This window comes from Coturnix japonica, chromosome 2 (assembly GCF_001577835.2).
Source record: "Coturnix japonica isolate 7356 chromosome 2, Coturnix japonica 2.1, whole genome shotgun sequence".
Taxonomy (NCBI): domain Eukaryota; kingdom Metazoa; phylum Chordata; class Aves; order Galliformes; family Phasianidae; genus Coturnix; species Coturnix japonica.
The window spans coordinates 22,675,633-22,690,103 of NC_029517.1; the positions used below are offsets into that span (position 1 = coordinate 22,675,633).

General features: G+C 38.7%; 1 protein-coding gene across 4 annotated transcripts in view; it reads left to right on the forward strand.

Moving 5' to 3' along the window:
* The window catches only part of UMAD1 (UBAP1-MVB12-associated (UMA) domain containing 1), a 62,481-nt gene that overhangs the window by 42,926 nt on the left and 5,084 nt on the right, over positions 1-14,471 (forward strand). For all 4 annotated transcript variants that reach the window (XM_015853593.1, XM_015853595.2, XM_032443158.1 and 1 more), the window contains exon 3: positions 4,900-4,985. In XM_015853593.1, coding sequence (XP_015709079.1) covers positions 4,900-4,985 — 86 coding nt within the window. The remainder of the gene's footprint in view (positions 1-4,899; positions 4,986-14,471) is intronic.

A 14,471-nucleotide genomic window follows, 5' to 3' on the forward strand; every position in this document is an offset into this window, starting at 1 on the left:
CTGCACTCTTCTCTGGCACTAAATGTGGCTTTAGACTTTTCTTGTAAGGAACCACAGCAGTTGAGACAAAGCTTGAGGCTGGAAATAGTGGTGAGGAGAACAGCAACAGCATGGCATCCATTGCTGATTGCCAATCTGCTATATGCAGGAAGAGGAACTTCTAATAAATCACTTTGGAGTGAGACTGGAAGCAAATGGATGCTCAAGGAGGTGGAAGCTACAGAATGAAGCAGGAGAAGAGCAATGATATCAGACCCCTTTGCGCAGAAATGAGGTTGCAGGGGAACCTAAGAGTCATATGTTCAGAGGAGAGAGGGATTTATAGTACTTAAATACCTCCCCAGAACTGATACCATCATAGTGTTATGTGTTAGTATCTGTCAATGAACTAAAGTTTGACATTCTGTTAGTGACTTAAAATTGCTGTGGCTATCTCAGTGAAGGAGGGGAAGGTTTCTGAGTAGGAAAAGGGTGTGGGAAACTGCATTAAAACCCCTATGCTTCTGTACCATCAGCACCTCCTGTTTTCAGATCCTACTAATCCTCCCGTAGAGCTGTTTGTCTTTTTATTTCCAACCAGAAGTCAGAATGCTATTTGTTCCTATTCATTTTTTAGGTAGGAAAGAAAATGTGGTGACAAGCAGGAAATAGTTAAACAACTAACTAGAGTATAATGGAAAATAACAATCTTAGCTTTGAAGCTGAAGTTGGAAATTTTTGTATCTGTTATCTTATTACTGCTTGCTTTGTTACACATGGTTCACTTTCTTATTGGATTCTTGAACACACCAGGCCAAATGTCAGCCTAAGCTAAAGAAGGCTCTAATGTGTATTTACAGTTCTTTTCTCTTTTTTGGGCTGAGGGTGGGATAGGCCTTTAAGTGCTGTCTGTTGATCAAGAGAATACACAGTGTGAGGATGACAAAATGCTGGGAGAGGAAAGAGTATTAATAGAAACCCCACTTCCTTGTTGAGCAGAAGCCAAACTTGTGGTTGTGTTTTTTATATATAAAAGTTTCTGAGGTCTGGATAGGCAGCTAAATGCCAAATGTTGAAGATGCCAGAATTCTGAGATCTGAGGGTGTTGTACTTACTGCAAACTAACCTGGATGTTTCTTCCCTGGTCAACGCCTGTCTGCAGTTCGTGGTAAAGAAGAAGGTACTAGTGGAACCTGGGGAACATTGTTGTGAATCCAGCACAGAGTGGAAGAAAAACCTGTGTCTGACTTTTGAGTGAAGCGTCATTCATTTGGACCTGAAGGAGGCTAAATACAACCTAAAAGCAGCCTCCCAAGGCTGAGAATTGAGAATGTCTGGAGAGCAGGATAATTGTCTACTGCTCTCTTTTCAAACCTGAAAATATATTTCCATTATTCAGTAAGAGAATATTTTTCAGGAATAAGCATGATTTTTTCCCTGATAAATTCACCAAGTGATCTCCTATATGTCACTAATTATGCCGCTGATGCTTAAACCACATTAAATTGCATACAACATCCCTCTATTACTAATGCTTAGATTCTCAAAATAGTACATGATGTATTAAATACATGACTTCAGTTTTTTTATATGAGTTTTATGACTAAAACTTTGCATAATGCTTTTAAGCCAAAGGATATATGAGCCAGAATCTAATTGTCTTGTAAAATGAATCATTTTGCCTGTTATCTCTTCATTAAAATACAGCTTTAAACTTGCTTTAGTTCAAACAAATTAATTCAAGAAATCTTATTGCCTGTATTTATATGAAGGTTAGGCTGGATGATTACAGTGGTCCCTCTGGCCTTATCTATCAACATATTTACCATTCATTTCTGATGAAAGGCTGGATGGGGAGTGCTGGTAGCCCTGCTTACTGAGATCTTGTGTTTGTGATTTTTTCAGAGTCAGCTCTCCATTGCTTAGTTTGTCAAAATTATAATTACATACCTATTTATATCAGGAATGTGTAAGAGTGTTTATTTCTTTCGTTCAAGGACTATAAACTTGAATTTATAAGGTGCTGAAAAGCCTGCTCTCGTGGGATGTCTGTTTGGGGTTCACCTTCATCCACCATCCTGACATCTGGGGAGACTAGAAGAGATTCTAGGGAGAAGGGGAAACCAGATCAGAGGGAAACATTTGAGAAATGAGACTGACAAGGGAAGAGAAACTTTGACTTGCAGTTAAGGAAGAGATTAGAACTGAGGTCAATGGGAAATCAAATCAAGCTGAACAAAAAAATTGGGGGTGGCAAAACAAGATGGGTTGGTTATGGCAAACACGATAAGGCTGGGAACTGGTAGAGCAGGCAGAGGCTGGGTTTGGAGAGGTATATGAAAGTAATTCATCAGTTGGGCTACTAGAATTTAGGATGATTAATCTATTTAGATACTTGAGGTAGGAACCAGGCAAAAAAGGAAACCAGAAATAGTTTTTCCTCTATAAAACTGTTCAATTCTCATAGACATCTTAGGTTGTTTAGTCTACAGCTGCCTATAACTTCATTAATTCAAATAATACCCATCTTTATAAATACTCATGTGTTATGTTTGCAGGACTGTATAACTGAACATTTGGAAGGATGCTGAGGTTTTCCCATTTGCACTTTTCTTTTTTAGCAAGCAGATCTACATTAAAGTTCAGTACACAGTCAACTTGAATTGTGAAACACCATAGATACTATGAACTTACCACCTGTGGGAGCTGGATGTCAGAGTTCCAAGTGAAAAGATACTTCTTTTGTCTCCCATTGAGCTATTCTTGTTCTTCCATTTACTGTGAACATTTTTGCATTTTTGACCTTTTGGTCCTGATTTCAGGCAACAATTTATTTTCATCATAGAGAAAACTAATTACAAGAAGAAGTATATTCCAGATAGCGTTAGCACATACCAAATTGGTCTTCTGTTTCTTTCAATGTAAAAACTTTCAGGCGCTTTCTAATGACAATCTGTAAGGACAAGGAGAAAAAAAAATTCCTTGTAACTCTCTTTTGCTATGTTTATGCATACACTCGACTCAACCCGATGTGAGTCATCTCATTGATCTCAATTAGCTGTCCCTTTGCTGCTGACCAGCTAACCTGCTCTGCACTTTCACTCCTGATTAGGCTTCGTCCAGCTAGCTGCAGCCTGCTCATATCTTCACAAGGTTCCATGCAGCCAGCATGAGTTCCCTTGACAAATCCTGATCTCAGGGAGGGGTATCCTGTGTTTTTCCTCCTGCATCTTTTATTGAATGTAAGACTGGGAGGGAGTACAAAAGGTCATTCATCCTCCTTGTGTTGGCAGGACTGAAAGCATTCATAACAGACGTTTCTTCAGCCTCTTTCAAAAGTCCTTCAGAGGTGGATGTTCCACTGCTTCCTCAGGTAGTTGATTCTTAAGCAGCCTTAGTTCTGGAGAAGCTGATCTTGCTAAATTTTCTTACATCTTTTACTCTCCCATTCCTACATCTGCCAACTGTTTTCGTGCCTCCTCATGTTTTTGCAGTATTTCATTGCAGGTAGCATTTACAAGGCCTCTGTTAGTTTTTGTTTGCAGTCCTCTCCATCATATGTGTAAACTAAAAGTTTGAGATCGTTTATTTTCATGGCTGTTGCCTATATCATTATCTCCTAGGTGCTTACAGATTGTGTTTTCGGAGTACCGTGGGGAAGAAATGCAGATGAAGTGACTCCTAATCTCCTTTGTTCTCTTCCCACTCCTTTTTCACTCCTCCCACCCCCTTTCTTTTTTTAAATAGATGATGTGAATGCGAGTACTTTGGAGTATTTTATATAAAGAATTACTAGTTCACTGAGAGGCGTTTTTCAGTTCCAGAGGAGGTCTTGACAAGCTTAGACATTAATGGAGCTAGTAGGCATTAGTTACCTACAGTTATTACAATATATTAAAAGCATACCCAGTGACTAAATATCTCTATTTGTTTTTGTAAGATATTTTGCTAGTTATTGCGTTGTACCCAAGGGTCCTTTGGGGTTTGTGACAGCTTGGTGCAAGGCTGCATGGCCGCAGGTGCTGCCAGCTTCCAGGCTTAATGGACATGGGCAGAAGATGGCTGCTGTCCCGATGGGCTCTTCCTGGTGCCCTGCTCCTTAGCAAAGCCAAAAGCACAGGCTTACCAAAGGAGTAAAACTAAAGTAACACAAACTGTTTCATTTAGATCTGAGGCTGCAGGACTGTTTCTAAGTATGCAGGCTTTCAAAATAATCTGCTGCAAGAAGCACCATCAGTTCACATAAAAATAAAACCAGAATTATGCAGCTGAGTCTTTTTCATCTCTCTAAGTTGTCTCTTACAAACTATTTGCTAAGCAGCACTAACAGCACACGGAGATAAACCACAGGATCTTCACCATTTCTCTGCATATGCTACTCCTCTTTTTCGGCGCTCATGCATAGATATACCCTGTGCAGAACCTAGGCTGTAAATGAGAATGGAGCGGCCGTACATGCTTCCTCTTAGCTTGACCTGGGCCTGAGACATGACTGACGCAGGCCCAGCTGTGGCTCTTACACCAGATCCTCCCACTGCTGCATCTCCTCTGCTTAACATGTTGCCATTGTTAGAACTTAATGGTCCTGAAGTCTTCAAAAAGAGAAGCCCTGCTCCCTTTCAATCTTTTTCTTTGTTTCTCTGTATCTTTCACTTGAATTGTTAGAGACCTGTTTACTCCCAGTTTTTGCAAACTGCTCCTGGATGTTTATTTCCTTATGTTCAATGTAACTTTGGCAACAGAGTTCTCCCTTTCTAAGGAAATCATGCAATTTGATTTTAGGAAGACACAAAATGTTTTCTTCTTCCCTAGCATGAAGGATTTTAGTGGCTTAACACTAAAACAGGTATTTTTTTTATATATATATATAAATATATAATTTTTATATAATATTTAACAGGTATTTTCTGACTTTGATAGGTGACACAGCTGATGACCAAAATAGAGAGACAAAGGACAAAACTTCATTTCCCGAGACCAGACCGATGTACAACCAGCCTCCACAGGTAGGAGAGCACTGCTTTACTCATGCATGAAGAAACTTTGATAGCAGCTCACGTGAGAAGTGTGAATGTCTTGCAGAAGGTTTCAGCATATCCATATCTGTTGATTGAGTGCTTACTCAGCCTTTCTTGCCGTCTATCATAAAAGAAGTATTATTAAAAATTGAGATGGCAACACTACCATGACCACCAATATTGAATGGAAAAAGATACAGATATAAGGCTGGTCTTTGTGGTTATTGCTGTGTATCTTGTTTTTATACTTGAGATTTGCAACAATGGAACTGTGGCCAGAGTGTTAATGAATTGTGTACAAGTAATAGTGCAGTGAGCAGTGATGGAAAATGTCAGACGTTTACATAAGTTATTTCCACAGCTACCATTCTAAGTTACATGTTGTAAATGTGTGAGTATAATGGACTTTCCTTACTGTGTGTTTGCTTTCTGTTTCAGTGCTGTGAGACTGTAAATATGAATATCTTTAGCTTGTTTATTTAATATTTAATTTATGAGTACCTTTCCAAAAGTTGTCAGCATGCAGCATAGATGTATTTTTTCTTCATCACCTCCTCTGTAAGTGTTTTTACAATAAGTATCAGCCTGTTTTCCATTGCCGCATAATCTTAGATATTTGCAAGATAACATTTCACTTTATCTTTTGGTGCTTTTATGGCACTTTTTTTCCCCCTTAACCCATTATTTCCCTGTCTCTTTCTCATATCAAAACTAACCATCCCAGCGCCATTGTAATATTAATACTACTAAGCCCTTGTAAGCCTTTGGAGTATCAGAGGTGTGTGTGTCACTGTTGCTAATCTAGGAGCAGACATTGCCTGTGGGGGTGCACTCTGGAAACTCATCTTTAATTTTTAATTAAAAACGGTGCCATATATGGAAATTTTTCATTCACCATCAGCAATGAAAGCTTTGCCTTTTGATAATGTAGGATTATAAGTCAGCGAGAGTTAATAGCAAAACTTTAGGCTGATTTCTGAAGCCATGCATATCGGAACAAGGTGTGTTTTGCCATTTTGAGGCAGAAAAATGCCATGGTATTGTGGTTACTGACTGCACAGACATAGTTTCCCCTAATGTGGTGTTCTCAGTAGGTGTTGCAAGCTGCAAGTGACTGTAATTCTGTGGAGCTTCAGAATAGGAACCGCTTACTTACAAGTTAGAGGATAGAAGCACTTTTTAAAATAAAATAGCAAGTGTTACCATGAAAATAAAATAAATATTTATTTTATCTTTTATATTGAAAGGCTTATGTGTCACCAGAATGTGTGTGTGAATCAACATCAGTTAAACTGAAAGTCAGTGTTTTAATTCCAGTCTCTGGTTTTCACGAGTTTAGACTCCATGTTTACTTGGAGGAGTTCTCATTTTTGCAAATTAAATAGAGATCATGGCAATGAAATTGATAATTTTGGCTGTTAGGAAAGCAGTATTTCTATGTTCAGAAGTATGTTCTTATAAATTTGTGGGAGAAATCTACCAATTGAAGAAAATTGGAAAAGCGTTGTATTATATACTCGGTATGACATAAAGGCACAGAACATTAATTGAAATAATAAACTTTTTAGCATTAAAACAAAAATAATTCAGAAACATAGTACAGAATGTTAAAATATATTTCTTAAGCTGCAAAGTAATACCAGATATTTCTCATGCATAGTTGAACAGAAAATGTGCTGGAAGCTTGCTTGTGTTTTTATACATGATCCGCTTGACAACTTAATAGGTGTTGACTTTGTGGAACATGACAAAGTTCTTTTAGAAATACAATTTAAAGAATAAAGTCATAGTTTGTTTGTGGGTCACTTCCTTATCTGAAAGGGAAATGAGGTCGCGTTTGAGTTTTGAAGAACATGTTTTCTGGAGTATGTTTTTATAACCATTGTAGTCTTTGGAATTTCCCATTTGGGTACTACTGGACTCATTTTCTGCACAGTTATTGAATTCTCAAGTACGTATGTTTGTACAGCATCACTTTGTTCATATAAAACTAATGCACAAATAAAGTCTTGAGAGAAGATTGTTTTGCTGCAGTTTGCAACATCTAGCAGAAGCTCCTATCGCAATGGCAGTCCCTGCAATCTGCATTGTTTTATGAGGTTTCCATGTTGCGTGTGGTGCTGTTAGAGGAACTGCAGATATCTCCAGCCTCATTGGAGGAAGGGTGTTTTCACTGACCAGCTTCACTCTGCTGCAGAGTTGGGGCTCTACCTCCTGCTGTGAAGAGACCCACGTGGAGCATCTTCTCCATCACCAGCTTGCAAGGTCCTGATGCCCAGTTAATCCTAGGGAACTTGGGGGTCAAGCAGGGTAATGAGCACTCTGGGCACAATCAATCACACGGCATCCCACAGACATGCACCATCCCAATTAGCATGTGCCATCCCATAAGCATGTGCCATCCCACCAAAGCTGCTTCAGGCTCCTGGACTGCAAGTTGCACATGCATTTAAGTGCTTTTCTGGATGGGGGCCAAAGTGCTCAGTGCTCTGCGGGACTGAGAACTTAGATTAGTCTCTTTGTGACTGGGAAACGCAAAGCTTCTAGTTGTAACTGCAACACCATCGCAATAGAAGGAGATATTATGGATTTATTTTTTCATGCTTGTGGGTTTTCTGTCTCAGATAATTCAGTCTTTATCTGCTTTCATTGGAAATTCACAGTTACAGAAAATAAGCAAACAGAAGTGGTTGGTTTTGTATATGCAGGGTACTATAAGCCCCAGTAATGTGGTGGGCTTATTTCTCACAATGAGCTGTTCCATCGGTAAAGCAAATTAGCGCAACCGTGTATGTTTGTCCTGCTGTGAGAGCAATTATATAGCATGTCTATTAGGAGACATGAAAAATATTTTTGACAGATGGTATGGCTGTGAATTAGGATTTATGAAGATTATTGTATGTCTGGTGTGCAGGGCACCTGGGATTATTAAATTGATGCAAGGAAGAAAAAAAACTGATAATAGCTGGAGTGTTTTGCATCTCCCTACTGTCACCTTAAGAGGCAGTTCATGTTTATTTGATATTGCACTTCTGGATTATCTGACATACGCTCTGTAGCCAACAGATGTCAGCAGATTTAATGGGTGGAAACCATACCAGTAAGTGTATTAAAATAAACCACCAAAAATGAGAGCCACGTTTAGATTATGAATTCAGATTTTTTTCTCTTACTGTGTGTTGGTTTTTGTTTTATTTTATAGTCTTGTTTCTCCCTCAAATACTTAATGGCTGTTGCCTTCTATCTAAGGAGCTTGTTACATGCTTTCTAGGCCAAGAGAGAATCCTCCAAGGGATTGCTTAATCCATAAGTACCTAATTTATATGTTGTTGTTATAGCCACTCTTAATTATATACCTTGCTGTGATACCTATCATCATAGGACATAGCCTTTGTTATGAACTGTAGTCGTTCTGTTATAGCTCTTGTGACCTTTCTTGGCATAATTTAATACTACAAACTGAGAATGTAGCAGATAGAAGGGCCGTGTTTCCTGAAGTAAATTTACAATTATCCATGGTGTTTTGCATGGAGACACTGCACAGTACACTATTTAGTACACTATTTTGGCTGAGTTCCCAAATAATTTAGGAAAAAATCCAAACTTTTATATTAGAATTTGCAGATAATATCCTCATTACATCAATCCTTCTTAAAGCTCTGCTATTTAAGGATTCCACATAAATGTAAATAACAGTTTCTTTGGCTGTATTTGTCAACTGGGAAGACAGAAATGCTATGAAGGTATAAAATGTCAAGGAAGAGATAGCGGAGGTTGAGTGCACAGCATAAAAGTGAACAATAAAGAATGTATTGTAACTTTTACTGTTCTGAAGAAATACCAAATCTTGCTGAACGTGATAGACTTGTAAGATCTCCTTTCGAGCAGATCACCTGGCAATCGTCTGATATAACTCCAGGATATGAGTAATGCTAATGTTACCTTCTTGTCCTTTTAAATATATATGTATATTAATTAGTTCTCCCAGACCTTTTATTGTGCAGTTTTTACTAAAGCCTGAGTGTCGTGAATATTTTTACAAGTTAGCAGAAAATGAGATATTACTGATTGTACCTTCATTTAGTCACCCAGCTCTTAGTTTTCAGCTCAGAGTTCCTGCATTTAAAGGCTCAGAATTAATGTTCTGGGTTAGTTTTACTACATCGTTTTAAATTCCCCACATTTGCTTTAGAGAAGGTGGTTTGAATATCAAAATCATTGAAATTATTGGCCAGTGTTTGTGGTTAGTCTGCTCCACTTTGACAAATGCTAATGTTTATAGAAAATGGAATTGAAAAAGAAAAAAAAAAGAAAGGAAAAAAAACCTTGTTAAGCTGGGATTCTGGCTGTGTCCTGGTTAGATTAATTGCTTGTCATATGTCATATTAACTACAAGCATTTCTTCTTCATCTATAAAGCCCTTAAAGCCTGTTGGTCCATATTTTCTTTCTTCTTAATTGGGCCTGTAAGCAGTAATCGCTTAATGAAATTATCCACTCTTAGGAGGGACTGGAATAAGACTGTCTTCATCGGGTCATCAAGCACATACTTTTCTCTGATTGCTGGTACCTTCAGAAGAAAGATCCGTTTTACTCAGCTGTTTTGTATGATTTTAAACTATAGAAAGTGAAGTTTTTACATTACTTTTAAAGAGAGATTAATAGTTTTCAGTGTTGATGCTCTGCACTGGGCATCATCTTTCATAGCTCTCTCCATACTATGCATGTATAATATATAGCTGGGAGACTTGCATTTACTGTGTAGACACAGACTGAGAATCCCTACAGTGTGGAGCTAATGTATGATAAGAAAGTCACACTACGTGGTTGAGATCTTACTGAGAAGGAAGGTAAACTGCCCAGTCATCTAAAAATCAGCTATTACACTGTAACAGCATATGTACTTCATTAAGCTTAATTACATTGCTTGTATTGCTACCTCTTTGATAATCAAAATATCTAAGGGGTCTTTTTATACTGGGAAGATCTCCAGAACTTACTGATATTAATTAATGCATTTTTTTTTTAAAGGGAAGTATGATATTTTTAGATCTAGGCAACTCGATTGGGAATGGAGAGGTGTGAACTAACGTGGTTGCCACCAGCTTCCTCTCCTTTTCAAGACAAAGTAATGCAGCTTTATTACAAAACCTGCTTCTGTGGTACTTTGCGAGTTAGTGCTACTTGTAATGTAGCTACTGCTACTAGTAATGTAGTCCCTTTGTTTAACTTATGTTGAGGTTTCATTGCAGCAAGAACTGAGGATGCTTAACATTCTTTTATAAAGGAGCTTTGAACGTTCTGTGTGGGTAGAATGCAGTTATAACCTGGAGCATAGCCCCAGCAGAGACGTTTGGGATCCCTACCACCCACTGCCATGCTCCATCTCAGAGTCAGGGTGGGATTGGTCTGCCCATCATTGGGATTTGTGCAACAGGAGAGAAAACTGCCTCCTGCAGGGAAAGAATGGCACACAGCCGTGATAGATTTTCACTGTTTAGTGCCTATAGTTAGCACTGTACACACCCACATGTAGAAGTTAATAAAACAGTAAAATTGTGCTAATTGGCAGCCATTACATTTTTGAGAGCTAGGCTCTCATAAAAGCACACATGCTCCATATGATGACCAAGGCATGTGTATGCAGAAACACAGTTTGCATACCCTGCTGTTTAGTTTGGGCAGAGATTCACTGTACGCTTACTGTAATTGAATACTTATTCAGTTACATTGGGTTATTATTTGTAAAGAAGATGCTCAAATTGGATGCCCAGATGTTCACATTTTCAGGCTTTGTCTAATTTTGGAATCTTCTGACTAATTTAATCCCTAGATAAAACGACTGCTTATCCTATATCTCTTGCCCAAACACATGCGGTTGGACTAAAAGCCAGTAATGCTGGTTCACTTCGCTGCTGTCAACACATTGATTGGTCAGTCATCCTGCCTCTGGGAGTAACCCTTCTGGGCTTTCAAAATATTAAAATTGATCTAAAATACATTTTAGATCATACATCACTTGATGAAACAGTGTGCTAATACAGCCTGATGGAACTGTGATATTTCCAACGTGATGCATTAGTGTAAAATGGTGGCTGAGAGACCACACTATAGGTCAGCTTATTAGTAATTACTCTAAACATCATGTAAGGAAGGTAACAATGTCCTTGGGTTGGTTTCTCTGCCACTAGGAGGGAAAAAATAAATAAAACATAAACCAGCAACAGCAATAACCAGTGTATTTTAATGGAAAGAAATGATGTGAAAACTGCCTTATTTTGGTCCAAAATGCAAGTATTGGTAAGACAGGAATATGTTTTTGTATAGTTTCTATCAATGTGATTTGATCCTTCCACGATAATGTGCTTTTGCTTTAATTTGTACCTTAAAGAATTTCCCTCAGAACTTCACCACTGCTCCTCTGTATTGGATTTTAAATAATCTCTGGGTAGCTCATAGCAAAAGCTGTTCTGAAGTACTTTATATATGAAGATAAAACAGGCTTGTTTGCAAATGTTTGATTCCACGTGATTATATATTTTAAGAATACTTTCCTAGTGTCACAAAGCAATTAGTAGACCTGCTTGATAAAAATGAATCTATTTTAAGTATCGAAAAATTGCCCTTTCTTTTTGCTGTGGTCCAGTCATCTTCCTTCCACAGAGAACCACAAGGTCAACAGAACTGAAATAGGTGACCGGTATGAGATTCTTTTTGTCTTATTTGCTCCTATTTGCAACATATTGTTAGTCCTGCCATAAACACTGATTTTATACATCAGGATAAAAACCTCAGAATAAAGCCCTAAGTACAGTACTGCAAAGTTCATCTACCTGAAAATCCATTTCTGTTGTTTATAATCGAGGAGAGATGCTGCTGGGAAGACCTAGAGGATCAGCTCTTCCTTACCCACTCTAGTCCTTGCATCTTTATACACACAGCATAATGTATCAGAATGCAGCATTGCCCCTCCTTTTTAGAGGTTCTGCTCCACCTTTCCCCTGTAAATCTAGCTTGCCGTTCTGGAGCTTCTCCACAGCAGGGATTGGGAACAAGAGATAAAGACGTGGAGGCAGGGACTCCATCTGCTCCTGCTGGTCAGACATCAGCTGCCCCAAAAGTCTCCTGAATATTTCTTTTTTGCCTGGAGCAATATGGAGAAACTCAAATCTTGTCTCTAACCACAGAGATTGAATGTAGCTGCTAACTTTAAGCTGGTTATTTAAATACAGTTTGCTTAAATATGCAATCACCGTTTTATAGAAAAATAAGAAGATACAAAGAAATAAACAGTTAAAAAACAACCTTTGCTCCTGATTTCAGCTCTGCTAAAAGTATTTTCTAGAGGTATATTTGCATTCCAGTTACTTAGAAATCATTCCCCTCATACAAAGTACTCATTCATGGTTCAGTTGCTTCTGCAGGTGACTGCATTTTAGTATTTCATATGAGGTTAGTATTACGTCAGGAATGAAGGTAACAACAAAATAAATCTGATTATTTTGTGCCTTCTGCATTGAAGTTGCAGAAGAAATCCATTATCAGCATTTATCACACTCCACTGTTCGCTTTGCAGCATATTGACTCGTCCTTCACTTCAGATTTGTGGCTGTGGGATGCACTGCCCGGTGCTCAGAGCTGCCTGTATTTTCAATCACACTTCTCCTGGCTCGCCATTTACTCACTGTAGTAATTTTCATGACCTTTTTAATCTTTCAGCATATACACTACAGTGAAAAAACACAGCCATGATCTGGCCCAGTTAGCAGTACTTCCTGGCACTGGCACAATCACAGCATGTTGGATATTGTTGGTGTTGTTTATTGTGGTGTGTGAGATCATTGCTATGAATAGTTTGTGTGGTGCTTCATAGGGACAGGGGAACTAGATAGGCTGAACCCACTCTCACTTCTAAGATCATTCTTATCACAGCGTTCATGCTGTTGATGGGGTGGTTGTCCAAAATTCACCTGTTAGGACAGTGCCCTGAGCTCAAGGGCCTATAGAGAAGCACAGGGAGGCAGCAGGAGCAGGAACCCTGCTGCTGAGGGGTATAAAAGCCCATAAACATCCTGAAGTTGCACAGCGTGCTAGAATGGGCTGGGATGAAAGGAAGGATAAGGACAGGAATGATGTTCTGCTTCCAGAGCAACTATAATTGTTCAAAGAATTTGTCATAAAAACATGCTGCTTTGGAAGGATCTCATGATATAGTGCTGCACTGCTCCCAGTCAGAGTGAGTTCTGATGTCTTATTGTTAATGGCAAAATCATTTGTGTGCAGGAAAGCCCCTGGCTTCAGGAAAGGGGAAAAAGAAAATGAATTCTATTAAAAAAAAAAAGAAATTAGGGCCTTACATCACTAGTGTAGGGCTTACAGCTTGTGCACCTGGTATTGCAAACCTCTCGTAACACTCAGCTAAAGAACAGGGGTTTTTTTCTGCATGGTATTTTTCTGTTCTGAGTGGCAGAGCTCAACGCAGTGTCATCTCATATTCAGACCAGTTATTGGTTTGGAGCTTTTGAGGTTCTGCCCTTTTGGTTTGTACAGTTTGGTGGTATTTTGCTGTATAGAAATCTAGGTTTAAAAGTTTAGGTAGTCCAGATTCCTGTGACACGAATATTATTGTAGTTATGTTTGGAAATTAAGACATTAAGAGAACTGTTTCCTGTGTTGAGTCAGCATTTTAGGGAGTCAAGTAAAACTAAATCTCCATCTTATTTCAGTTGGAGTTTGCAAAACTTGTTAACTAAGAAAACAGTTTTTTCCAATAGCATGAATAAATGAGGGAGTTATACTCTAGATCTGTAGTCATTTGTGGGACTTAAGAATACTTTCCAGGGTGAAATTGCATTTTACAGGCATTTAATAAATAAAACTCACGAGCATCTCTAGTATTTACCAGCACTGTTAAACTAATGCATCTTAACCATGGAACATTCAGGGCATCACCAGTTCAGATGGAAGTCCCACAATGCTTTCTCTACAGAGTTGATCAGTTCTAGCTGTTGGATAGGGCAAGGAACATTCTGGAGCAGACTCCTAACAAGAACTTTGTGCAGATAGCAGCAGCTCTTTAGGACAGACAGCTCACTGCTGTGATACAGAATAGGAGTCATAAAAAGTTGGTAAACAAGAGCCCAAAGCTACTGGGTAAGCTCATTTCCATTGACAGCCACTTTTGCTCTAAAAGCCTGTCAGAGGACTCCGTCCTGGCTCTGTGTACAAGGCGGTTACATCTGCATTCCTCTCAAGAAATACTCTGATCAGAAGGCATTATGGTACTACAGCCACTGTGAGGTCTCCTGCACTTTTCCCTCCATCTACTTTTATTGTCCCAGAGCAGAAACAACACAACAGTCCATTAAACCTTCAAACCATTCAGCTCTCAAGATTCACCTGAAGTTTCTGAGCCATTTCTGTGGTGTTCTTGTTTCCCTGCTCTGGGTATATTCTGTAAAGATATAGGCCACAA